Below are 27,394 nucleotides of genomic sequence, written 5' to 3' on the forward strand. Positions count from 1 at the left end.
GTTGCTACGGAAACCAAGTTTACTTTACCACACCAATAAAGTTCAACTTGAGCCAACTGTCATAGTTCTTCATAGTACAGTATACAACACCTCCGACAACTTTTTCTATTTAAACCTTTTTGCTCAAAACGTTACAAAGAAAACCCACCAAACCGGTTGTTTGTGTTGATTTTGTTCCACCTATTCTAACGTGTCTCCAGCAGTCTACCTTGTAAGCTGACACCACAGTCTTGCAGCAGGCGTGTACAGAGTGTGTGTTAAAAGTGACGGCAGCTTGCACCTTGTTACAGTGTTGTCTGTACTTACATGTGGAGGACCTGGGGGCGATGCACATCTGGCAGAGAGTGATGTGTGTATGTGTGTGAGAGGAAAACTGTGGTGGAGAACATACTGCGGGGACATTTTCATGAAAAGCAAATCTTTTGAAGAAACCGGCTGTTACTTTTATCATCCAGTAAGTACATTTACGCTTTTTGTTATGAAGTTATGATTGTTGCACCTGTTGGCAATTATGATGTTATAAAAAAAAAAACACATAGTAATGTCAATCAAATATCTATACAGATTTTCTCACAGTTTCTACCAACTTTTTCTAAATGTAAATGATAGTTTAAAATGTATTATTGTGTATAACAGGAATAACATAAATGTCAGATTCAACATAATTGGTCTAACATTATTGAAAAGTTCCTCACAGAACTGTTTAGCTTTACATTTACAGGATCTAAAGCACTGTTAATGTTTTATTTTTCCCTTTTTCTTACAGTTAATATTTTCTAAAATAAGTAGTTTAAAAAAAACAACATTCAGTCATAAAAGTGTGTTTGAATGTGAGTTATCATCACTTTAGCGCACAGTATATAAACACAGAAATGAATCCTCCAACATGTGCATGAGGTCTGGCCTCAGTAGCAAAAAAACGAAAGAAAATGTAGTCAGCGTCACTGAGTCAGAGCTCTCTCAATGAGCAGACTGTTCAGAGGTGATCATTGTTTATTTCATCAACCTCACACTGAAACAATCAATCAAAAAGGCTTTTACTTTTTTAAATCTTGTGCCAAAATGGTATTTTATTGTGTTTTACTGGACCTGGAGCACAGTAAGGCTCCAGTGTTCAGGGAGCAGCGGGTGGTCGACCTTTCCATCCTGTGTTGATATGAAGTTTATTTAGTCTAGCAGCAGCTGAAGGAAAGCACAGGGTGAGATGGTGAGAACAGAGCTATAGCTGAAACCTATTCTACTCATTCAATACTCTTTATTCATTCACTAGTTTTACATTACCTCTTTAAGCTGTACTACAAAGTGACACCTGAGACAGCTGATGGAAAAGCTACAGCTGCCAGCAGTGCTGTTGGACATCGACTGGAAGTTATTAATGATATTTTATGAATAGTTTTTTCAACAGAGTGAGAAATACTATCAGAGAGATACTGAGGCTTTGAAGACAAAAGCATAATGCACTAGCCTGCAAGGCAATACATTAACATTGCTTTGACTGAAATATGTTTGTAGAAACAGCAAGACATGTTCCAGACTGAAGAGATTATTCTTTCAGGGACAGATTTGCTTCTTTATTTCCTAAGTAAACATTAAGGCCCTGCCAATCATGTAAGAAAAACTGAATGTTGTTAACTAGTTGTGAAGTTAGTTGTTTACCAGACATGAGCTCTGATTTCATTCTTCTGAGTTATGCTGAAGGCCACATGAAACCAAATCATAAATCACTGTGTCATTTTACAGTGCGTGTTCAGGTATTTAAGCCAATGCCTCAGCTCAGATCTGTCATTTTGCACATATTTTTGCACACTGGTTTGTAATTGAAACGGTTTTCCCCCCCAACAACTGTTTTTACAGTGAAGATGTTTGCTTTTAAAAAACACAATTAGAGGCTGTAAAAAATACCACTGATGCAAATCTAATTTAAAGGCTGTGCAAAGTAATCGCAGTGAAATAGAAACATTTATACATGCATGGGCCTGTGTGTGTGTGTGTGTGTGTGTGTGTGTGTGTGAGTGTGTGTGTGTGTGTGTGTGTGTGTGTGTGTGTGTGTGTGTGAGTGTGTGTGTGTGTGTGTGTGTGTGTGTGTGTGTGTGTGTGTGTGTGTGTGTGTGTGTGTGTGTGGGTCCTGGTGTTTACAGACTTACCCTCAGTATATCAGGAGTATAAAGGCTTCTAGTGTCTGACAGCTAGGCCCTGATGCTGACCTTTGCCTTCCCCTTCCCTGCAGAGCCGTCCTGTAGCAGAGGTGTGATTATTGCACCTGGATGTTTTGTTAGAGACAGGAGCTCTCATGCCCTGCTGGTCAACCTGTAAACCAGCCTCAAACTTGGCAGGCAGCCCCCTCTACAATATACTCTGTCCAACGTCTACATGTTTTGTTTACAAAGGAGCCTTTTCACTATGTCCAGTCAGAACTGTGTGTCTACAACATCCCAACACAACCTAAGGACATAATTCACTGACGTATTTCCTCTGTTATCTTGTGCAAGGGATTTGTCACCTGCTCTGCGCTGTTATAAGGCAACAATACAACAAACTATATTTGAACTTGTAATGACATTCTACAACATTGAGCTACAGGTACTTTGCTGCAAAAACACAGGTGGTATACAACTAAATGAGCTCCGAAAGCCAGCTGTGATGCTACCTGTCTAGGTCCCAAACATCTGCCCTCCAGATGTTATTTTACTTGACTGTTCTACAAAAATAAAGTCTTTGTTAGAGATAAGACTTCCATTATAAATGCTAGCAGCTCAATTGATGGCAATGTGGCGTTGTACCTCAGTGGGCCTGTTCACTGGATGCTTTGCCATCAACATTTAACACAGACAGACAATACCCTGTTCCCTTCATGAGGAATTGTTATACATTTTCCCTCATCAGTGAATGAACATGTTTGTACATTTGGGTTATAGCTAAACTACATAGTATTTGGATGGAAAACAACATAATTGTTACTCATGTTAGCATTTTCCTCAAAGCCAAGCTGTACCTTACAACACAATGAAAGGTAAAATAGTTGCTGCCGTAACAACTTTCTTGAAGTTCCTCTTTCTTGTTGGCATCAGAGAACCCTACTGGCACTTTCTTTGAAACCAAAATTGCAGCCCATTGCATTGTTTTCGGTCTCAATTCCCGCTCAGTCTTGTTACTCTAACTTTAAAGTCAATTATCTGGCACAAACCAAGCCTCTGTCTCCACTGTATATATTACTCAGCAGATCCAGTGTCCTGCTGCATGTGTTGTTTTCTTAATTCCAGCTGATTAACAGCGAGTATTACTGGCAGTCGGAGCATGTCTCTGCATGGGGCTGAGCTTTATGATGGAGGCTGCTCTGGGAACAGGACAAATGAGCCATATAGCGGCACCGGGAGACTGGCTCAGGGCTGTAGTTGAACATATTATTAAACCTGCAGTCAGTCAGTTTAATCCATTTGATTAATGACTGTGTGTTGTTGTGAGTGTAGTGTATGTGCATGGAACCCAGGGTATGCATTTGGCTTGTATTCTTGCTTTAGTGCATGACAGCTCTGTATATTTAACTTAAAATAATCCATCATTCTTACTCTCAAAAACCATTATGCCTTGATTATTTATTGTTATCTTAAAGGATAGAAGCACATCTTTACAAGTCAATTTTCCCTTTTGGTTGTTAACAGCTGAACATGTCTGAAACAGAAAAGAGGGACTTTTGCCCTAAATGACTTTAGAAAATATCCACCTTTTTTGCACTGATGCATTTGTATTGTGTCCATAAATCCATTTACAGACAGTATGAAAAGTATAATCATAACAACAACTAACCTTTTTTTGGGGATATGGGCATGTCAGTATAATGTCTTCAGATAGAAAATTATAAAAATGTGCACGTATCCTTTAAGTTGAGGCAGCTCACTAGTGCATTAAATGTTTACAAAATGTCATAAGAAGCATCAAGCAAAGCATTAAGATTTACATGATGAACTTGTGTTTTATTTTAATTGTATTTGTGGTACAATTTCTCCTTCACTTTTTTTTATCACTTTCTATTAATTGAAAGCCTCCCATGTGTTAGATCCTTACATGTTGTCTCACTTGTGATTTGTAATGGTCTGTTTCTTAATGTGGTACCAAGGTCTCTTAAAAGACAAACCAGGTTGGACTAAGTTCACCATTGACTAGATTCACCATTGACTGTTCACCATAGGACTCGCGCAGAATTAAGAAACTCAGACATGCAATGCAGATTTCAGCTCAGTTGATTTAAATTCTTGATTGCTAGCCAAATCTTAAACTCTCCAAATTGTGATCTTTAATTTGGTCTAGGGTCCCTCAAAGACCGACAGACGTCATGGACAGTGAAGTGGAAACAGGGAACAGCAGCCTTGACAGCCCGATGCACCTGACTGGGCTGGGGATGACCTGTCTTCTTGGTCAAAAGTACCGTCACTCTGGGCCGGGCCTCACCAGTCCTCAGGAGTACAACCAGTGGCTACCTTACCGCCACGACGCCAGCCTGATGCCCATGAAAGAGGACCTGGCCCTCTGGCTCAACACTATCACCGGTGAGATAGATTTCCTTCATTGATCCTCATGCAAAACTCATGATAACCACCCAGAATGGATACATAGTGGAAAGATTCCTGTTCAATAATTGTATTCCTCCCTGCTCTACTGATGAATACCTCTTGATAGTATGAGTATGGGCTTTTATTTTAAAGAACAGGTTAAAAAACATTAAACACAGAGGCAAATTAACCTACTTATTAACCCAAATCCTTGAAATACCTCTCCATGGGGGTGTGACTCCAGGGTAAGGGATGTATCCTCCACTTTACTGCATTGTGAGAGAAAACATAAAGGTAGCACATGCCACAACCTGTTGGAAAGTGTCTGTAAAGTGAAAAGCCCCTGTCAGGATGAGTTTATGACTGATACTACAACAAAAAAAGCTTGTGGGCCAAAAAGATATACAGATTCATTTTCAGAAAAGTGCTTTTGGTAACTTGATATTTTGTAAATCCATTAATTAAAAATACATTTAAATAGTAACAATGTTGTCTTCCTCTTGATATCAAGAAGACCCTGTTTACTTTGTTTAAATGTGTTTGTTTGTAGTACGGCTCCTGCCCCCCCCCCCCCCCCCTCCCTATGAGCCCACTGTGCTCTGATTGGTCAGCTCGCCCACTCTGTTCTGATGAGTCCACCACCGTTACAGCGGAACATCAGTGATTATGTGTTACAATAGCGTTTGTTAGCAACCAGGACATGACACCAGTAATGACAAACAGATGAGAATGCTGCGTGGGGTCTGGGTGCCATGTTGGCGGGACGTTGCGGGGATTCGATGCTGCGAGGAGCGGACAGTGTGAGCTGGATTACTGGGGTCGTTTCCTGGTTGCTGCGTGGGGTCTGCGTGAGTGTGTGTGTGTGAGGAGCCGTTACGTCACTATGCCCGTTTACGTCACTTTACTCAGGAAGAAAAAAATGGAAAAAGAAAAATCTCCAACGAGGTGTTCTGGGGCAGCATAGACAGGTCTTTTCTGTGTTAGAGTTTTACGATCGACCGGTCGCATGGCATTTAAAAAAAAAAAGAAGTGCGCCGCACTATGATGCGCTTATGCGGCGCAATTATTGTCCGCCGTTTAGTCCACTAGCACCCCCGCGCGCTTGCGACACAGATTGGGCAGGGGCGGCCCTGTAGGTAGATCATTTGGGCTTGGTCATTTTAAAAGTAGCTCCCAAGCTGAAAAAGTGTGGGCACCCCTGGTTTACATGCATAAAAAGCTACATAACACACAAGGGGACGGGTAATAACCGGAAAAGCATGACATGGGACCTTTAATGTCATGCATGTATTATGAAGTGTGGGTTAAATATTATTTAAAAAACTCCTTTGAAAGATTTAGATATTTGGAAGTAAAATTTGTCTTGAGTTACTGTATGAATCACTGTACATAATGCGTGTGTGTGTGTGTGTGTGTGTGTGTGTGTGTGTGTGTGTATGTGTGTGTGTGTGTGTGTGTGTGTGTGTGTGTGTGTGTGTGTGTGTGTGTGTGTGTGTGTGTGTGTGTGTGTGTGTGTGTGTGTGTGTGTGTGTGTGTGTGTGTGTGTGTGTGTGTGTATCCTCAGGTGAAGACCTCATAGCAGACAGTCTGATGGAGAGGTTAGATAACGGCGTTGTTCTCTGTCAGCTGGCACAGCTGGTCCAGGACAAGATGATGCACACCAACAATGGCAAGGTGCTGCAACAACACAAACGCACGCACACACTCACTGGATACGTACAATAGGTCTTTGAAAGATCATGTTCCTGATATGACGTGCAAAAACATTTTAAATCAAATGTTGTTGAAAACAATTACAGCCTTTAATTAGAAGAGTGATCCACTGGCGAGCAGATGCAACTTCTGGATCATTCTTCGCCCGAGACAACACTGCCAATTTCCTCTACTGGTGTCGAAAGATTGGCATGGATGAGGCTTACCTTTTTGAGTCAGAGGATTTGGGTGAGTTAAGACTGGAGATTAGGCCAAACATTAGGGATTTAATTGTGCTCTAAAGTGCATCATGTCATGCAATACTTAATTAAACTGAAACCCTTAGACTTTTAGTTTAATCTCACAGAGGTATAAATGATAAAAGAAGTAGAAAGGGCTGTTTCTAGGCATCTCAGTGTTTGTGTCTACTGTAGCCTTATTATTGTGTGAGAACTTCCTGTTCTTTATGTGTCTTCTTCAATCTTTCAAGTCCTTCCTTAAGTATAGTGCTTATATTTTAAGGGACAAATCCTGTAACTGTCTTCTCTCTTTTTCACCTCCGACCCTCTGTCAGAATAAATGTAATACACTTAGCATAACTTATCTTATATGTCAAAATATATTATATTGCGGATCGTTCCTTACTGATAAAATACATAAATGCATTCATTTAAATTTGCTTGGACCAGCAATTAGTTTTAAATCAAATCATTTGTGAGCATTTTTTAATTTTCTGATTAATTGGTGTTATTGGTCAATTACAAAGGTTTTACTTCTAAAACTCAAATAACTCAATACAGGGACATTTGATCCACCTATGATATGGGCTGTGACATTTTAAAAGTGATGATTGAACATTTCTATGCTTTCAGACTCCCTGCCTTTTCTTTCTTACACCTTTGTGTATATGATGCTTCATGTGCCAGAGAACATAAAACCCTTCAAAATGCTAACGTCGTTCTGTAAGACCCCTCTATATGCACTTCTTATTGGGCATGTCTACGCAGGGCGGCCAATGCGTGAGAATGATAATATACAGGTTAACCCCCCCCCCCCCTCCCCCTGCAGACAGACTCACCTTCTGTACGTGACTAATTGAGTGACGGCTAGAATACACTTACAGGACTCTGACAGGCTTCAGTTTTCTGCCTCAATGATATGAAGGCAGGGATGATTATTATTTTTTTCTCTCCTCTTATCTCTTTTTCTTGCTGCAGCCATGATGATGAGGGTAATGGTGGATGTCAAATACAGGTGAATGAATATAACATATAATTATAGTGGTAGTGACAGTCTCAGCTCATATATTTTTTTAGATGTTTTGTTTTCTGTTGTTTTGTGTGTTGTTGATATGTTAAACTGTACCTCATTTTATGCATGCTTAACCTTAAACAAATCACCTAACTAGGACGTAGAGCCCCCTTTTCAATATACAGACAGTAGACAGTAGAGAGCAGGAGGCAGGAAAGGTTGACTTGTTTATGAAGCTCTCGTGCCCTCATGCCCTCAGCTGCACCTCCACAGGAATTCCTGCTCAGCTTCAAAGACAGTGATGCACAATAGAGACGGAACAGCTCCTGCCCTCTCTGTTCAGACTGCGGCTTCTACTTTCCTTTGACACAGACAAAAGTCTATCTCTGAAAACATCTTTCCTTTCAGATGAGTGACCTTTTTTTTTTTACTTCTACCCCTCCACCCTCTCTGTTTGTTTTTCCTGCCTGTGCTATTTGAAGTCCTCCACAAGCAGCCTCGAGAGGTGTGCCTGTGCCTGATGGAGCTGGGCCGGATTGCAGCCAGGTAACTGCCCTACCCGTGGTTCAGATCCTGATAAAAAAACATTGAAAATTCAATCACACTGAGCAGGAAACTTTCCCAGCACAAACAATCACAATATCCATGACATTACATATTACATATCATTTCGCTGAGGCTTTCATCCAACGTGACCTAATAAGTGCAAAACCATAAATAATCTAACTCTGAACAACAAGGGAAGTGCAGATGAATTCACTTCAAGCTAGATCGTACCATAGTAAGTGCTGGTGAATCAGTTACAAGGCCTACAATTTTGTATACGTTTTTTCAGCAATCACTTAATTGGTACAGTCGAAATAGATGTGTTTTCAGTTTGTGGTGGTAGATATGCCAGCATAGCAAACAGGTGTTTTTTTTAGCGGTACCTTGTTCCCACCAGTGACGGAGTAGCAAGCCGATAGCCGATACATCCCATATCACGATGTTAAATACTTAAGCTCATTAGTCTTTTCTTGTGATGCATGTTGCTTGCAGGAGTATCAAGTAGAAACATCCCTGTTTGGTGTGGTTTGGTGCTGATTTGTCCTTACGATTGCTGATATATTTGTTGAATCTCTCTCTTAGGTACGAAGTGGAGCCTCCCGGGCTGGTGAAGATAGAGCGAGAGATAGAGCGGGAGGAGGCGGGGTGCTTATCTCCATCATCCCCTCTGCCCCTGTCTTTTTTTCCTCCTGCATCTTTCTATTCACCATCACAATCGTCCCCACCCCCTGCTCCCTCTCCTCCACCTTCTCCTCCTGCACCTGCGCCCCTCACTCCCAGCACAACCTGTGTGTGTGAACCCCTCGCCTGTGATCTTCCATCAGCCACAACAAACCCAGCAGCTACATGTCAGTCCTCCCTCTCAGCCTCTGACCCTTGTACAACCACAGCCTCAACACAAACGCCTTTGTTCTCTTCATCCTGCACCACTCAAACATCTGCTTCAGCTCCATTGTTAGCTCCTTCGCCGGGACAAAGCCTGCTTTCCACTCCCAAAGTCTTCTTCACCACAGTGAACAACCACACTCCCAAAGCTACACCCCCCATCAACTCCCCACCTCCTCGTTCCTCCTCTAGCAGAACGAAGAGCAGGAGGAGCACAGGCACCAACGACATTTTGGATGATATTGTACGTATTTTGTTTCCAGTGAAAGTAACCTTATTTGAGCTACCAGATGTTAAAGGTGTATCATTTTTCCTCTCTCTGTCTAACCTCAGGTGAAAAACATTATCGAGAATCCCCCCTGCAGCTGTCTAACCAGGTTCCTCGTTGAGAAGCAACCTAAAGGCTGCTACCGTGTTGGAGATAAAGTTCTCTATATAAGGGTGAGTATTGTAATGCTTAACCGTTCCCTTAAAAATTGTGTTTATAATTTTAAGAGAAACAGTATGCTGCCGTGATAATATTTTATTTGAAATAGTGAGTTTTGTGTATGAACATCTTTTCAAGGTTTGTTCAGAGCCAATTATTGGTGATACATTGATACACAAGGTATATTTAGCTGTAAATTACTTTAAAACATAGGCTATGGGAGATTAGACACATTGGTCTGGTTAATCTAATGTTTGGAATTATAACATGATACTTTGATACCAGCAGAAATGTAAACTCTGATGGCTCACCAAGTGAAGATGCGTCAGAGGCTACAACACAAAATGAGATGTGGGTGCTGAGTCCCCCAGGTTATTAATCAACAGCTGAGTCAGCGACAAGTGCAGTGTCAGAGCCACTGATTAGCAATCTTTGGGATGGAGACGTCAGAGGCTTTCAGCCTCCCTGAGTCGTGCACCACCCTTGTGCGTCTGTACAAAGGCTCGAGGAATGGCCTTCGGGGAGGCAGGGTTGCTTGGCAACCAATGGTCAGGATAATACAGGGCTGACAGGATTTTATTCAGTACGTAGACCTTCAGCAAAGAGTTCAAACCTGAAGAAAACACACGTCTCTTTCAGGATGCAAAAATATGACCGTGGTGTGCAGATTTAATGGCAGCCCACTCATGTGTGGAGGGTTTTTAAAACAAGAGGAAGGTTTAGGTTCACTCTCCACCCATCCATCTATACAAGGACAGTATTACAGCCTTAAAGAGTATTTAGTATTTGTAACCTATAAGTTCAGGCATTATACATAAATCCATTAAAAAAGTACATGCTGTAAAACAAAACATTTTTATTTTGTTTTGATATAGCACACAATGTCACAATGTATACATCTAGATTACACAAGTCACACAGAGGTGTATCACAGCCTTGGTGGCTAATTGGTCAGGAGTTGAAACCCATGTAATGGTTTGTTAACTGTATTGACCCAACACTTTCTAAACTGGTAATCAATGCTGTCAGCATCTGTTTGCTAACAACAGAGTGACAGCTACATTTCTGACTGGCTGACAGACAACATGTATTTACATCCTATTCAGGAAATAATGCCGTCTTTAGGTCACACAACACCTGTTTTCCAAAGCAGACCTGTCAACCATGAAAGCATATGTTTGAAGACCAGATCAAAGAAAGGCTCAAATAAGTGACAACTAAAGCGTGATAATACTGTAGGAATATATGAGGGTCAGGTCCAGCAGAATGCAAGAAAAATCTAATCGTCTTTTTTTCACATTTCAATATCTCAGCTATTTGTTTTCCCACCCTGTCTCAAATATCGACCTTTTGTGCTCACCTTCTCTATGCAGGTAAAAGGTTTCCCCATAACTCTGTGTCCATCTGTCAGTTTTACGGCATAATTACTAGTTTGTAGAGACTACTTGCACTGCTCTCTTCCCTTTTCTCGGACACACCTCAGCTGTGAATGGAGCGCTGCAGCCCATCGACCCTGACTCCATCCATATACCTTGAGCTGCCTACGTGTGCAGGGAAACACGGCATAAACCTCAATTACCATATAGCACGATAACCTCCGGCAGCTCCTAGGAGAGCGTGCCATTCAATGTGTACAGACCTTTTTAAAGAGCAGATACTATTGATTACCGAGACAAAGTCATTAGTGAGGGGTTTAATCAGTAAGCTTGTTAATGTGCGGCAGAGCATGACCGCCCCTCATCACGTGTAACCCCCCCCCCCATCCCTCTATTCCCTCTGGAGTCTATTCAATCCCGCTGGCCCTGGAGTGCTCCACCATTCTTTGGTGCTAAAAAAGAGGAAGGCTTTTCTTTCTTCTGCGCGCCCAATTAGGCTCTCCTTCGGCTTTGTAGCAGCGAGCCTGTCTGATTGTGTGAATGGAAGAAAAAGACATTAGAACACCTCACAATATCATGCTGCATACATTCTTTGTTTATCATGCGATAGATGAACTGAAAACCATCATGTTGTGAAGACTGGAGGCAAAATCTGGACCAAAATGAGGAAATCGTTTGCATTTTGGTCCTTTATCATCTTCCTTCATTAGGCATTCTTAAGTCAGACATTTACTCCACAGAAGACCCAGTGTCTTCGTTAGGCACCTTGGCTTTTGACCTTACAATAGAGTGAGACTGCAATTAGGCATATTGGTCCTTTAAACTAAATGCATAATAGTGGTAATGCTCTCATAATGATGAGCAGGTATAACATTTGCCATCTTCTCAATATTTGTTTGGTGTATCATGCTAAATTATGCTAACTAGAACTCACTAAAGACAGCTTATGCTTATAGAAAGTCATTTGGCAGGTATTTTGTCATTATATAAATAATTCACTTCAGTTATTTCAATTCATCCTGAGGGTAACATGAATGTCTGTTATATTATACATAATATTTTACGACATTTCACCCAAAAACACCAATCTGTAACTTTTCTGTAAAAAACAACTTGCCTCACACCGCTCACAACCCTTAACACTCTCTAACAGGAAAGAACAAGTAAAAAAACGTCAATAATGAATCACTTTTACTTTCAGATATAGCAATGGTTTGTCTACAGACTAATGTCCTTTTAACACACAGTAGCCCACATACAGTATGCAGTATTCAAAATATACTTTTTGTTTCGCATACTGCAGCAGGAATAGAATCTTAGATAATAAATAAGATGCTCATAAAGTGAAATGATGCATGTTCTGTCTCCTTACAACATTTTAAAAAGAACCAACTAGAGCAGTGCATGTGGCTAAAGCCTGCCTCCTACTGGCCGGTGTTTGAATGACTATTCCTCTATGCTCATGCATCTTTCAGCAGAAAAGCAGAGATGGAATCAATGGAGCTGCCAGGGAGGACACAGGGGAATCCAGACGGTAGTTTATGGGCTGCAGACGTAGCACACTCTGTACGGAAACCCGACGGGGGAGGGGGGAGTTGTAGAGACAGAAATAAAGGAGTCTGCCTGACAAAGAGGGCTTGTGTTGAATATTACAGTGCAGAAAGAGGTTTAGGCACTAGTTGTGATGTACATAATACAGTTAAATATAGCTATAGAAACATTCAAATCATCAAAAAACATTTAATATTGTAGCTTTATTTAATCAGTTACGAGACCTGAGAACCAGAAACAGTCAGAAAAGCACACATTATTAAAATATTCAATTTCAAATAATCAAGCAACCTTATTTAACTATAAAGGCATAACTCTATTTTTTAAAAGGAGGTGGGTAAAAAAAAAAAAGGTGAGTTTGTGCAAAGAAAATATTTACATTTAACTGACACTGTTGTAGAAAGCTGTGTTCATTCATATTTTATTTCTTAAAAGGCAGCTTTGCCTGGAGAGTGCATTTTTGAGGATGAAGTCAGGATTACATTGCCTGCACGTCTGACAGGAAAGTGTTTTATTATAGATGTCAGACTTGACCTCGTGCAACCTCAACATTTTAATCTGCAGGATGACAGCTGAGACGGAGCGCGTCTGGGTTTCCTCTGTAGCTGCATGTGTCGTGTGTGTGTCAATGCTTGTACCATGGCTTTTTCATCCCACACGTGACACACACCTCCCCACAAGCAGAGTAGATCTGCTTGTATTATCACATTCTTAATGGCTCCATAATGAAGGGTTTATTGGCGATAAGGCAGGAGGGGGTGAGCCGTTGCTGACAGGACAACGGATGGCTTTGCAAGGCCTCCTGGGAATGTTAATGCCTACTGGGAGTTGAGGGTCTGTGCTGAACTCATCTCAATTTCTCCTTTCATTTTTTTTTTCTCCAGGCTTTATATTGTGGCTGTAGTTGCCATAGCAGCGGTTGGTTTTCAGCTGTAAGGGCGGCTGTCTTTGAAGGATGTGTTGAATCAGATGCAGCTGACCTTTCTGCTGACTGCTAAAATATATACTTTACAGTCGTCATTTTTTAAATTCAAAATACTGTTTATCAGGTGGTTTGTGTTGCAGATCTGTGTGGGTGTGCCTTTGTGCGTCACTGCATGTGTGCGTATGTTCGTATGTGGATTTGTCCTGCGTGTGTGCTCAGCTGGTGCCATGAGGTGTTGTTTCATTTGCTTTAATGAGATTTTGACAAAGCTATCCGAGACATAATTTGCCTTTCATAACCAGAGCTACAGAGGCTTGTAAATATTAGATTGGAGTGTGTGCGTGTGGAGAGGGGGGATCTGCTTTTCATTTAATTGAGAATTCTATTCATAAACACATCCTGGAAGTAAATATATGCAAACACAAATGTCTCCAGCGTTCCCTTCTTGACTGTGCTGTCTTGTGTCACCTTGGCAGATGCTGAATGAGCGCCATGTGATGGTACGTGTAGGCGGGGGCTGGGAGACCTTCATAAGTTACCTGCAGAAACATGACCCCTGCAGAGGACCGGTGGGCAGACCTGAGGTCAGGGTCTGCAGGGTCAAAGCCAAGCCCCCCAATCTGAACATCTCACCTGACAGCTACATGGTGGTGGGGGTCCACTGCCGTAACAAGAAGTAGACTCTCAAACTCACTCTCACTTTAGTAGCCGCGAACATTTCACTTACTGTAGTCAAACCAAACTGTACATGGTCAATGATCGTTTTTTAATTCAAGTTTAAAAGAAAATCCAACTTTTTCTATTGAATATGCGAGATATGATGTCCTTATCTCATTTGATCTGTATGAGTTACCCAACCTACTGTAACAACTTGGCAGTGAAGCTGCATTATTGCATTATGAGTCGTTAAAGTAAATTAATTGGTATCTATTTGAATTCTCTTTTAATCGTCTAAGTCAAGAAAAAGAGTGAGTGCTTCCCCTTTGTTGAGACTTATATGATAATAAACACTATATCGTTGGGTGGGAAGTATTGTTGAATAAAAGCAATCTAAATAGATGACTCAGGGCTGAGACAATTCTTCACTATTTTCTGACATTTATAAGACTAATATGAAATTGAGAATATTATGAAATATTTATCAATCATGAAACTAATTTTCCGCTGCTGAACTATACAGGACGTTTACAATAATGTCAATATGAGTTAAATAAGACATTTGTCGTTCAGTTTATAAAATATGTGTTTATGGTACTGTAGTATATATTTTTTATTTCTGAGCTTTTGTATTTTGTTCTCGCAGCAGTTTGAGTAGTAGTCGTTGAGTAGTGATTTTTTTGTATTCTATGTGGAGGTATGTTTGTGTATTTTACTGGATAAAACCTGTGTTACAAATAAACTTTAAAAACATGGATCTTTGGTGTTTGGAAGATACTAATTCTTGTTTGTCTTAAATTACAGCTCATAACATTTATTTTTGAATTCATCATGCTATGTCATGAATTTAATATTCTCCAACATTTAATGGATACAAAACGTTATTGTGTATTTCTTGTCACTTTTACATTATGAGCGTGTAGCATACATTTCCTTTCCTCAGGCTTTAAGAGGTAAAGACACAAACATCAAGTCCTCCCTCTAGATGGCACCATGTCCTAAGTGACAAAAGGCCAAGCCTCGCCTCCATGTTCATCTGGAGGAGGGCGCTGTCATCCCTGGGACATTAATCTCTTATGTAGACTGGAAATCGGTTTTCAGTCCCATAAACTACCTCATGCCCACAGATAGTACAGCACTAAACAAATCGATGTCTCATCAGCACGATTTGGAGAGTCACATATTCAATGTTTCAAGATTAAAGGACAGTTAGTGGGGAAGATTCACAAGCAAGTGTACAACTTTGGAGAGCTGAAACTGCAGAAAACCACACTTTAGTAATTACATGTTTTATTTCAGTAAAATAAATTAATCAAAAATGGACACAAGTTTTAATATATTGAAAGAAACTAACTGTAATGAGATCATGCAAGACTGTAATGTCTTTTTAGTTCCCACATAACATCTGTGGATTGAACCAGTATAAATGACTTGTAGAAAATAATAGCTGTGCTACTGAAACAAGTGCCACTCTGAACGGAGGCGTTTTCACAGGGCATCGCTCATCGCACAGAGTACATTTCTATGTTCCTCATGTAAAACAGAACAGACGGAAATTGCCACTTGAAAGGGATTTTACAACAATTTGAAATACATTGTTACACTGTGCTTACCTCATTTGTTCTTTAAAGCATCATTTTGTAATGTTATGTCAATCTTGCTACTGTGTGCTTCTGTTATTCTGTAATGTAACTCAAATCAATTGCAATTTTTTTTCTTGAAATACAGACATTTAAATGATGTTGGTTTACTTGAATTGTACCATTTTAGATATGGGGGGGGCGTAAACATATGCTTTAATTTTTTTTCTCGTAATATTCTTCCTGCACATGTGCAGTGGTGGCACTGTACTGGAAATGTCAGATTTCCAACTATAATACACAAAAAGTTAGAGTAAGAGTTGTGTGCAATTGTGCTTTAGTCCTAAACACATTATACTTGCACCATGTACTTATACATTACATGTTACTGCTTACAGTAATACTTAGATTACTGCGCATCAGTTTGGGTGTGAACTTACAACTTTATAAAACCAAAACACCAAATAGCATTGCATTCTGTGAGTCGCAGGATGCCAGAAAGTACACTGACTCAGTTGTTAGTGTAATGTCCACAAATATAAATATTATTATATTTATGGTATGTCCTTGTTTCTGGCATACATATTTTCACAATAAGAGCCTAGACCAACTGACCCTAAACACACAACATTGTATGAACCCAAACTCTTTGTAAAAGACACAACAGGGTGCTTATTACATGCTCTGATCATCTTTAGCTCCTGTTTGTGACCTAGCAAACATATAATGTATAACTCAACCTGCTCAGACTTTAGGTGTACAGGCTTTTATGAGACCCAGCAAAGTGCAAAGATTCAACAAGACACTGTAGATACATTTTTCAATCATGCCTCAGGTAATTTCCTCGACTTCTGAAGAGTGGTAGCCTCGTGAGGAGGTTAATGGTGATGGTGAAAGGACTGAACATCACACACAGTGTTATTAACACACATTTGAACACCTTTTTTTCTAAGAAAGTTAATAGCTGATAGAATATCTCATGACTCGTCTTCAGCAGTTTATAAAAACATCATCACACATGGCTGTAATATTCTTGTTAACTTGTAGTGAGTTTGAAAACTGAAAAATAAATGACTTCTAATGACTGGGGGGGGGAAATAATATTTGCCTAACAGAAAACTGGCTGCTGTGAGTTATCATCATCCACAAGTGTCACCGAGAGAATTGTTACCTTTCCATTTAACACAGTTTACATGCTTTACTCTGTGGCCTCATCCATACCCCATACTATGAAGTGCACACTTTTGTAAGTTAGTATACAATAATAGGTGTGTTTTACTGATTTGTACTCATCACACACAATTTGTTCGCCACACCTCAGCCCTGTTAATGAAAATGGCACTTTCCACTTGTTAGTTTGTTGTTTTCTAAATGTTGTACATTAACACAACACTTGAAATCGAGTCATATCATTATAAACACTTCATTTTCTTGTTTTCCCTGTGACAGCGCACCCCAATTAAGTATTTGGAATACAGCTTTTCAGTTACATAACTTCAGTCCTCTCTAAATGACTATTTGTGCTTTTTCGACATTAATTTGGGAAGTATTTTTTATCCAACCTTTGAATCACAAGTAGTATGCATAGTACATAATATACACTTCACAATTTAGTAAGTGAGTACACATTCAATACTTAATGCTGAAGAAACGATACAAGATGTGTTCCACACATCAATCAAATTGGGAATTTAGATTGCCTGGTCAATCTTAAGCTCAAAATCAAACATTTCATGTTTCATTATGCCCATGTACTTTTTCGTATAAAGCTCCTCCATTTCTAGCGCTCATTGCAGTAAGGTCAATATATTCAGCTTGTTCAATTTTGTAGCGAGTAGTGACCCAAATTGTGGCCAATATATGAGGACACTTTGGCCCTCTACCAATGTGTGATGTTACTACGAGTGCAGAGGAGGATTTGCAACACAGATTGTGCTTCTGTTTTTAGCGACATCGATGAAGTTGCATTTTTCCCTCTAAAATGGCTTAACTTGCTTGTATTACCCTTTAAAGGCTGACCAAAATTGAAAGCAAATAATGGAGCAATGAAATACTTCCTTTACAGTTTGGTTTCTTGCTTTGCTCCATCAGCAAACAAATGGGTTGCGTCTGTCAGTTTGGTACCACAAAATACTACTGAATCCAATAATGGATTAATCCTCAAACCACCGGCCTGTGACTCTTTATCCTCTCCTCACTGTATGCCATCACCTCGAAACAAACAGAAAACAACCTTTCTTATTCAAAATCTACACAAACAATGATCTGGATCTACATAGAGATGCCTTTGTACATATAGACTCTTTAAAGAAGCATCAAATTATTTTCTTTTCAATGAAGATTTACTTTAGTGTATTTTATGTAACTGACACGCTGTTAGATCCATTCTGTGCTCTGCAGAGGCTGCAGACGTCAACTCCGGGGCTCATGTTTGATATCAGTTAGTGTGCTACACCAAAGATAAGCAATGGGCAGTCAACGGCCGATTTTTTTTTCATTACGAACAATAACACAGCACACATCACTCGACTGAAAGAGGAATTCTGACAAGACGCTCAGGCCTGATGTGTGTTTCTTTTTTTCCATATGGAGGATTTCTTCCATGATTCATCCAGAGTAATTGAGTATGTGTGGAAAAGTATGTTCTGGTGTGTGTGTGTGTGTGTGGAAAAGTATGTTCTGGTGTGTGTGTGTGTGTGTGTGTGTGTGTGTGTGTGTGTGTGTGTGTGTGTGTGTGTGTGTGTGTGTGTGTGTGTGTGTGTGTGTTGCATGGGAGTGTTTGTGGCTTTATGTTTAAAGAGAGCACCATTTTAAGACAAATATTCTTCAGGGAAAACAGTCACCTTTAGATTGCCATGAAGTCAGCAAGTCAATCATCTGAACCAAAAAAAAGTCTTATTTGTGCTAAGAGAGCGTTGCTCCAGTCTTACGTTACTGTGGGTGTTAGTCTTGGTGTTCCTGGAGGTCCCTCTGGGATTTTTAAGATTAGGTGTGTGAAGTTTGTTGTTCGTTTGCTCCTTCGGTCATAACTCAGGCACACTGAACACTGAAAGGAGATGGCAATGTCGAGGGTGGTGTGAGATGGTGATCAGACAAAAAGGGTCTCAGAGTTAACATCAAGGTTGGAAGGGTGTGGTTTTGTGCGTTCGGTGGGTCAGACGCTGCACGACGCCTCTGTCACACGGTTCCATTCTCCTGCCTCGGCTTGTGGGGTGTTGTGCGAGTGGGCGTGCTCAGGGAAGGGGCCAAGGTGCAGAGGAAGCCAGCCAGCAATGTGAGGCCCAGACCCCCCCAGGCACAAAACATGGACCAGCCATAGCCATGGCTAATGTCCTCAGGCAGGCCGTACATGTAGCGGGGGTAGCGGGATAACTCAAAGTTGATTCCTGCCACACATGTGCATAAGGAGATGATGCAGCATGTTCCTGTGTGAGCAGAAGAGACAAGCAGTGATTTAAAAGGGTTTCAGTTTGAATACTTGATCCTTACATGTGCTGTACATCTTACTACAGGACAGGAATCAGGTTACTGCAGGTCATTGATCTACTACCTCATGCTAGACCAAAGACGCTCCTAGCTGTCAAAAAATAACAACAGAAATTGAATAGAATTGGATTTTGTATGCATATGTGTGTGTGGATGTGTGCATATGTGCTCTGACAGTACCTCCCATGAGAAAGAGTAGCCCAGCTACATATTGCATGAGGTCATGCTGCTGGCAGCATCCCAGCACTCCGATGATCCAGCCAAAGAGAATGATGGACACGGCCATTCCCACAAAGCCCGCCGTCATTCTTCTTAGATCTGCAGGCAGACAAAATGTCACCACTGACGAGTGAAACTGAAGACTTTTTTCTACAACTGATTTTGCATTGTGGTAAAGCTGGAGTCTGTTGCCGTCAAACTCCAGAGCTGATGGAAAAGCATCCATCACTCTATCAATATCAACATTTCCTTGCACATTTTCTTGAAAATGTACTAGGAAACAGAAAAGGAATTTGTAAGATCTTTGAGAAAAAAGAAATCAAATGAAACCCTTGCAAATACTAATTCTCTAATCGTTATGTTTGCTAAAATGTTTACTTAACTGGGGATACATTTCAGATGTTTCCATATTTAACTGACCCACTGGTCACTAATTAAAAAAATGTCTATATTATTTTCAACAATTAGCTTGTGTTTAATGAAAAAAAACACTGTCTCTGTTCCCACTATAGCCAGAACCAGTACTAGTTAGCTTGACCTCAAAAATATTTAAAAAAAAAGGAGGGTACAATTGTAATGGATGCAAATTATATATACAGTAATAAGCATAGAGAGTATATAGTTTGGGTTTGCATGAATGCTAATAAACGAAAATAGGAACAAGAATACAAATATTGACTTAGCTAAGGCTTTGGTACAGCATGTTTTAAACAAAACACATCATAGCAGGAAATCATACTGCTGAAACCAAAGCTCAACCACCTTCATCAATATGTATTTGGACAGGGTTATCAAGTAAGAAAGACAAAAGTGTCCAAGTGTTTCAAGAGGAGATTTTAAAGACACTGATCAGTCAGACCTATTGTCCTCAGATAAGCCACTGTGAAGCTGACGGCTTCCTACTAAAGATGATATGATAACCTCTGGTCATGAGTGTAGTCGTGGAAGAGAAGGGTTTAAAAAGTCAGTGATATATTCAGGAGCGAGGGGCAGTGTAATCATTCAAACTATCCTTAACATGTAATTAATGTAAAGAGACTTTTATTCTTGTGCTAGTTAAAGTTAACCTTGCTGCTGCATCTGTAGATGAACGATTGGAAATATCTGAAGGGAATGGCAGCAGAGGAAGAAAACAGCATTCATTTATTTCACATTATATCTGTAAAAAAAAGAAAACAAACAAAAAAGAAGGCTGTTTTGTAAATGTCTTTGAAATGTAAAAAAACAACTATTTTGATTTAATCTAAAAATGTACCTCTGTTAGAGCCGAGTTTGCACACAATGTGATTAGGAGGAACATGTAGAATAAAAATAAGACGGGGCCAAAAACCATGCCTTGAGGAACGCTAGATTTAAGTCGACTAAAGCCCTGAATGCAAGTGGCAAGAGGATAACATTGGAAATGGTAACTAAATATGTATTAGGTGATATGTGTGTCATATCTAATTAAGTATTGAACGATGAGATGTTTGTTCATGGTTACCGTAAACTTTTTTTTAACGCTTAAAAAGTCAATTAAGTGAATTGTTAGTTAAAAACAGTCAAAACAGAAACCAGAACAATTGCTGTGGATAACTACAAACATTTTTAAAAACAGATAATCAGTGGCTAATTTAATTCCACCACCTCTATATCCTCCTGGGACCCAGCCCATTGCAAATGTCCACTGTAGTGGAAATCTTGTTAACATGCATCTATCAATCCCTGATGTACTGTACAGAGGACATCCTGGTCTTTCCAGTGATATGTCATTGGTTAAAATTGCATGCTGGGAAGTTCCTCTTTCTTTTCATCCAAAATGGCTGGCATACCAAAAACAAAATGTTATAGAAGCAGGAGGAGAAGTCAAATATTGTTGAATAATTGTAATCTTTTCCATTAAATCATATATGTTCTTGTTTATTAACATGTGAGGAACTATATAATTAGTTCTGAAAGCAATTCAATAATTCAAGTTTTCAAATAACAGCTCTTTTATAAATGTCCATTCTAGTGGACGTCAGGACCGTCTTCATGGACTTAATGACTCAATATTGTTGCAGGAGACGGAACTGAAGCAGACATTTTCTGTATCAGATAGTTAAGGGAGATTAAGATTTTGAGCTCTCAGATGATGAGAGAGATGAGGATTTCACACCTGGGATAGAAGAGGGTCAAGAAGAAACGGGGGGAAAGATGCAGCAGGCTCCATGAGCGCACAGATACAGATATAGAGACAGATAGGGACGAGCTGGAAAGACATGGCCCTCTGTGGGCCAAGAGAAGCACGTATGTCTTATTGTTGTTTTTATTTTAAGTGGAGCCATGACAAATGAGAATTGCCTCAGGAATGCAAGCTTTGTTTCTATGAGCATGGTCAAATGGAGACCACATCCATAAAACTAGTCAAGATGACCCTACAGCCCGTGCCGACTGGAGTCAATGAGGTACTTTTCCCACTACTGACTACAAAGTCTTTGAAGATCTGGAAAGATTCACCAAAAACCAAACTAGTTTTTTAGTGACCAAATAAACAGCAATGTTCAGATCAATTACTTATGTATGTTTTAAATAAAGGTGAATGTATTCTTTTATTAATATCACTCTATAACCATAATCCGTTACATAGTCTATCTGTTAATTTTGGCTGTCTTTTCAAACTAAAATGGTCCCGACGTCCTCTACAGTGGACATACTGTAACATTTAAAAATTAAATTAAATTAAAAAAGTCTAAATTTGGCACATGTTTTTTTTAATCCTAAATAGGTAGGAAATCACACAAAAAAGGAAATTGGAAGACACTTTTTTTCCTCGGGTCCCAGGAGGATATAACAGACAAGACTTTGAGACTTACGGAGTGCATGCCACTCATCCTGTCGTATGGTCTTTGTGATGTTGATGGGTACATTTCGTGGTAGGATGGACGAAGAGTAGTGATACTTGACTGCGGTACATCTTTGAATTATTCCTGCAGGAGAGGAGATGGAGAAAACTATAACTGGAGCACAAATACATTTAATACAAGAAGAGGGAGTTAACAAAGAACACAATTTAGTCAAAATCTCATTCAACACACAACTAAAAGATTCATATTCATTTTCACACCCTCACTTAGCTTTAATTGACTGAGATGGCCTTATTAACATCGTGTTCCCAACAACTACTACATTGTTATTAAGGAGGGATCAGAAAACAATATGTGTTATTCTACAGAAGGCTACATAAGGAAGCATAATTGTTCTCATTCCAAGTGAATCGCTCCATATTGACTGGATAGTCAGTGCATTTAATGGTGTTCAAAATAACCATACATAATTGGATATATTCAAAATATAAGTGCAAGTATTTTGGCCTCAGCTCCCATTCAATATGTAAAGACACACATTTACTTTAGATTTCAATTTTTCAAATGCATCTTCACTTAATTTTCCATTGTTGAGGAAAGACATGTTATGTATACAGTACTATGCATAGAAGCATTGCTGACATGTTTGTTTTATTTGGAACTTAATGGTTTGATCAAACAATTTTAAATGCTGATCACGTTTGTCAAACATTGTTAATGTCCAATTTTTAGCCTTTCCTTTGCATAGTCAGGTTTGTGATCGTCTAGGCTTTGATCTGAATGCTCTTTGTTGAGGCACCCAAGGCTACTTTAAAAAAAAAAAGCATATTTCATCGCAGCATTTCTGTCCTAATATTTCATGCATTTCAATTCAGACTTAAGTGTCATGTAAATAAAAGCAAACCTGTGATACCAAATTTGAGCCTCAGCATGTTTGTTACTTTGTTGTACATCTAAAGCTAATACAATAATGAAAACTAATGTGTAAAATGGAAACCGCTGCATGCTTAACACCATATACTGTTGACATGACATTAGTCAATCAGAAGCTTTCAATACAGTAGTAATGACACACATCTTATGTTCTGGAGTTGATTGATTCATAAATAAATGTGTTTGTTTAATTACTTTAATTTAGCTAACTACATGTTGGATGAACTTTGAATGCCCTGCAAACTGACAGTAGATCTACACAGATTTTAATTATGTGTCTGATTAGTGTGGGAAGAAACAGACTGTGTTTGATTGACATCTTCCTGTACTCCTGCCTGCTTTGTTGCTCCTTTTGGGGCGGGACAAAGATGACATTTATAATTGTTATTGGTACATTGATTGAACACCTGTGTGGGTTTGAAAGGCCTAATAAAATGCTGCTCAAAGATCAACACTGAGACTGTAGACTCTTATATACAGACGTGGAACATGTGTTTAAAAACCTTTAAGTGATCATTTAACCGTTAGAGAGAAGAGTTATTAATTTCCCTGCTGTCAAAACACTGAGATCACAAAGCCTGTATACTAATGGTTGGACAACATCAGACACATTTATACCTGTGCACTATTAAACTACACAAGACATTAGTTTCTCAACTAATTGCATCACTTAAAGGCTATTTATGAATTGTTTGAAATTGTATGAATCTGTTGAAATCTGATCTTGGTTATGTGTTAAATTGTGGACATCTTTTAACCCTCCTATTGTCTTCGTTTCCCCCTCCCCCCCCTTACTTTGGTGTTTGCGGTCAAATTTGACCGGTCCTGTTTTAACTGCTATTACATTAACACAAAAACCATTAATCATCACCAAATTTCATTTAACACCCTTTCAAACTGTAAATATTGTATCAGACTACTGGTATACATGAAAAACTGCAGTAAATATACAAAGAATAGACACTGAACATGCATTGCGTGTGCCAGGTGTGATCCATGTGGGGGGATGGGCACATAAGAGCGGGAAATGTGTCAAATTGTTCTGTGTGTGTGTGTGTGTTTGTGAGTGCCAGGTGTGATTCATATGGGGGGATTGGGCACATACGGGGGGGGGGGGGGGGGGAAACACACATCTAGAGTATGTGTTTGTGTGGGTGTGGGTGTTTGTGTGGGTGTTGTATCTGATCCGGATGGTTATTAATTCCTTTTCTTTATGGCGGTCATTTTTGACCGGGAACACCATGGGTGTTACAAAGTTGACTAAATCATCCAAAATTCAATGAAAGTGGTGATCAGCAATTTTATATGTTCAAATGTCTACTGTGAAGGATATCATAAAGCCTTAATGCAATCGAATGTAAAACAAACAAGTTATGATTGATGAAAGTAGTAAATCGGTCAGATTTGACCCGAAGACAACAGGAGGGTTAAACAGATGAGTTTGGTTCTGTGACTGTACGTTCATGATTGTGTTTAAGATGTCGAATCACTTCGACATGTGTTCAATGCAATTGTGTGCATGTATCTATTATATATGAACATGAAAATGACATAGACAACCTGAAAAAAAGAAAGCTGCCTTTTCCCCCTAACCTATAAAATGATAAGTTTTCTGAATTGATCAGTCATTAGCAATTATAAATAATAAATAATAAAAGTGTTATAAAAATTGCTCAGGTAATGACACCAATATTTATCCTAAACATTATTATCTAAAGAGCAAATATGATCACAAGAATCAGACAATGCTAAGTAAACCCCTTAGATTTATCATGTGTTATTTTGCTGTAACTAGCCATTTCCCCTCTGTGGGACGATAAAGGTATTCTGATTCTGATTCACTTGCATTAGGTTACATATAAGTATATCTGGGGCTACTAACACTAATAGTTAATAAGATATTGTAGAAATGTGAACACAATCATTTGTGAGTAGTTTATCACCACATAAAGTACAAAGTGTAGATATAATCAGGCACACATGTCCAATTCATAACCAATACAGTAGAGACAAATATCAACTTGGTTAAGCTTGTAAATATATTTACACAAGTATATGTGTTTGTAGGAGATTGTAAAATGTAATGTTTAAACTAGTTTGAACTACATGTAATCCTGTTAAATAACAGGACAAAGCACAACCTCTCAAATGTAAAACAGGATTAAATCAACACCTGTCTGAGAATGTCAACAACAATATCAAAAAGGTTGCATTGGGTTAATGGGTATACTACAACGTCTACAGTCAACTAAACACAACTGTGTTCTCATTATGTACAATATATGAGAGATCAAATACATTGTTTACTCTTTACCATGAACTTTTGACAATATATCACGATCTTTGAAACCAGAACTATTAGTAGATCATCCTAACCACAGCCTTTGTGTTGTTATTGTCTTTAATGTGATTTAAATGTTACATAAATTGGACATTTTAATGATGAAACCTATCAAAAATGTCATTGTTGTTTAGCTCAATAAAATGTTGATGGCGAAACATATAAGGATTTTAAAACAATATTTGTCATTCTTCAGGGACAATGCTTAGGAGAGAAAACTGTCCCTGGTATGCTTTTAGGTGTCATTTGACAGCTGAAATCACTACAACAGCTTGTCCCACCCGTGTTTCTACACAGAATGGTTTCCCTCTGTGTGTCTGCTCAGTTTTAGGATCTGTCTGGATTAGGTGTACCATAAATGAGTGAGGCCTGGAATATGGCTGCTCATTGTTGTTCAATAATGAGGGCAGTGCATTATGTTCTCTATGCTGGGGCTTAAAACTCAAACGAAATGTATCAATGATTCAGATCGTTTTGTAGGAAAGAAAAAAGGGTAACATTAACCTTTAAAATATGTTGTTTGGTCTAGATGAAAAACGGGTTCAGAAAATAGAGGAGCAGCCATTAGAGAGAGACTCAGTAAAAGGGGGATCACTCAGCACCTTGGACAGCGAAATGTACCAATAAAGAATAACCTTAAAAAAAAAACACATGCTTATCTCGTCTTGTAACCTTCAAATATAAAACGCAGACAGATATTAATGAGAGAGGGGAGAGGGCCTCTGTACCATCCTGTTTGTGTCAGGCTAGGTGTGAGCTCATCGCTGAGCATCACGGCCTGCTGCACACAGGGAAAGCCAGACCGCTCGTGTTTACCTTTGTGAATAAGGTCCTCGGTCTCCAGGTCGAATCCCTCCCGGTGACACTTCCTCCAAAGCCCGGAGATGGTGGAGTTAAACTGCCGACTGCAGTGAGACTCCATGGCAGACGCTGCGGCCAGAAAGTGGCGCTTCCCCCGGATGAGAGCTCCAGCATCTGGGCCGTTACCTTTCCTCTCCAGGCTCTTAGGAGGCATCTGGAGGGGGAGGTTGTGGTTGGAAATGTAGATGTACCCCGGGTCGTTTCGCTTGTTGGCATAGTTTTTACACCTCTCTCGATGTCTCCGCGCGTCAGTTTCGTACCAGTTATCGGTGCAAATGGCCATGGCGAGCAGCCCGAGCGCACAGAAAGCCAAGAAGAGCCCTGTGCCTGTTAATATTTTCATAGCGGCCATCTTCCCCGCTCGATGGAGAGCCCAAACAGTCGCAAGAAGGTTCCTCCGTGGCCGTGGTGGTGGTGGTACCGCGTGAAATGAATCACGACGGCACTCACAGCCTCACGCAGTCCTGCACTAGGAGCATGATGGTGCAAGGCCAGCGTTGTCCGGACTGGATGCTGCGGTCTATTGTTGTGGTACCCGGCGGATGCAATGTTGTTCCCACCATCTGTTATGGTACAGGAGGAGAGGGGATGGATGGCGACCAACGCTGTGAGGAGGAGGATGAGGAGGAGGCAGGGCAGGGATGTAGTAGCGCGCTCTCTCCTGCAGGTTGCTGCGGGATGGGGAGGACAGCTGCTCTGCTGTGGGGGAGTGGTCATTTGTGAAGCTTCAATGGACACCTTTTGGATTTGGTAAACATGTAAAGTAACAGATGCAAGTGCGGGGGGGGTTTTATATGGAGATTATATTTAAAGTAATATTTGTATTCCTACCTTGAAAACATGAACAGCAGCAGAACAAAGTCATTTCTATAAAAACACGAGTTCTAATAACATAGGAGACTTTATTACGCCGTTTTCAACATTTCCAAAATGTAGTTGTGGAACATAAGAACCAGTTTAAAAAACCTTCCTATACATTATTTTGTAATATTAAACGTTATTTTAGAAAATGAATACATTAATCATTTAACACGCAATACTATACACTTCGGGTCAGCATATTAACTTACATAAGCATATTAACCTTAATGGTTCTCACCATTACAAACTATTAATTCAAAGCTTTCATCCATGTACGGTGATGCAATGAGAGCAGTGGACTATTGCATGGAAACCTTTTGTAAATCGGCAAAAATCCAATATTAGGAAAGGCACATTAAACTTAAGTTTAAAGAAGACAGGTAAAGAAAGGGCATCACACAAGCAATACATATATTTGAATACAACATGGC

At 39.7% G+C, this 27,394-nt stretch overlaps 2 protein-coding genes across 2 annotated transcripts; one reads left to right on the plus strand and one right to left on the minus strand.

Moving 5' to 3' along the window:
* The first annotated feature begins 367 nt into the window (after positions 1-367).
* Positions 368-14,565, plus strand: gas2b (growth arrest-specific 2b). The gene is made up of 8 exons (XM_034116835.1): positions 368-454; positions 4,306-4,544; positions 6,112-6,221; positions 6,347-6,488; positions 7,973-8,036; positions 8,619-9,165; positions 9,255-9,362; positions 13,677-14,565. The coding sequence occupies exons 2-8, from the start codon at positions 4,331-4,333 to the stop codon at positions 13,878-13,880; spliced, it is 1,389 nt and encodes a 462-aa protein (XP_033972726.1). The 5' UTR covers positions 368-454; positions 4,306-4,330; the 3' UTR covers positions 13,881-14,565.
* A 3,627-nt stretch (positions 14,566-18,192) lies between these two features.
* si:ch211-150g13.3 (transmembrane protein 178B) lies at positions 18,193-26,699 on the minus strand. Its single transcript, XM_034115958.1, has 4 exons — positions 26,058-26,699; positions 21,977-22,090; positions 19,104-19,241; positions 18,193-18,862 (listed from the first exon to the last, which is right to left on the minus strand). Exons 1-4 carry the CDS (start codon positions 26,452-26,454, stop codon positions 18,615-18,617), a joined length of 897 nt encoding a protein of 298 aa, XP_033971849.1. The 5' UTR covers positions 26,455-26,699; the 3' UTR covers positions 18,193-18,614.
* Positions 26,700-27,394: the final 695 nt, after the last annotated feature.

The sequence above is a fragment of the Trematomus bernacchii genome, unplaced genomic scaffold (genome assembly GCF_902827165.1).
Source record: "Trematomus bernacchii unplaced genomic scaffold, fTreBer1.1, whole genome shotgun sequence".
NCBI classification, from domain to species: domain Eukaryota; kingdom Metazoa; phylum Chordata; class Actinopteri; order Perciformes; family Nototheniidae; genus Trematomus; species Trematomus bernacchii.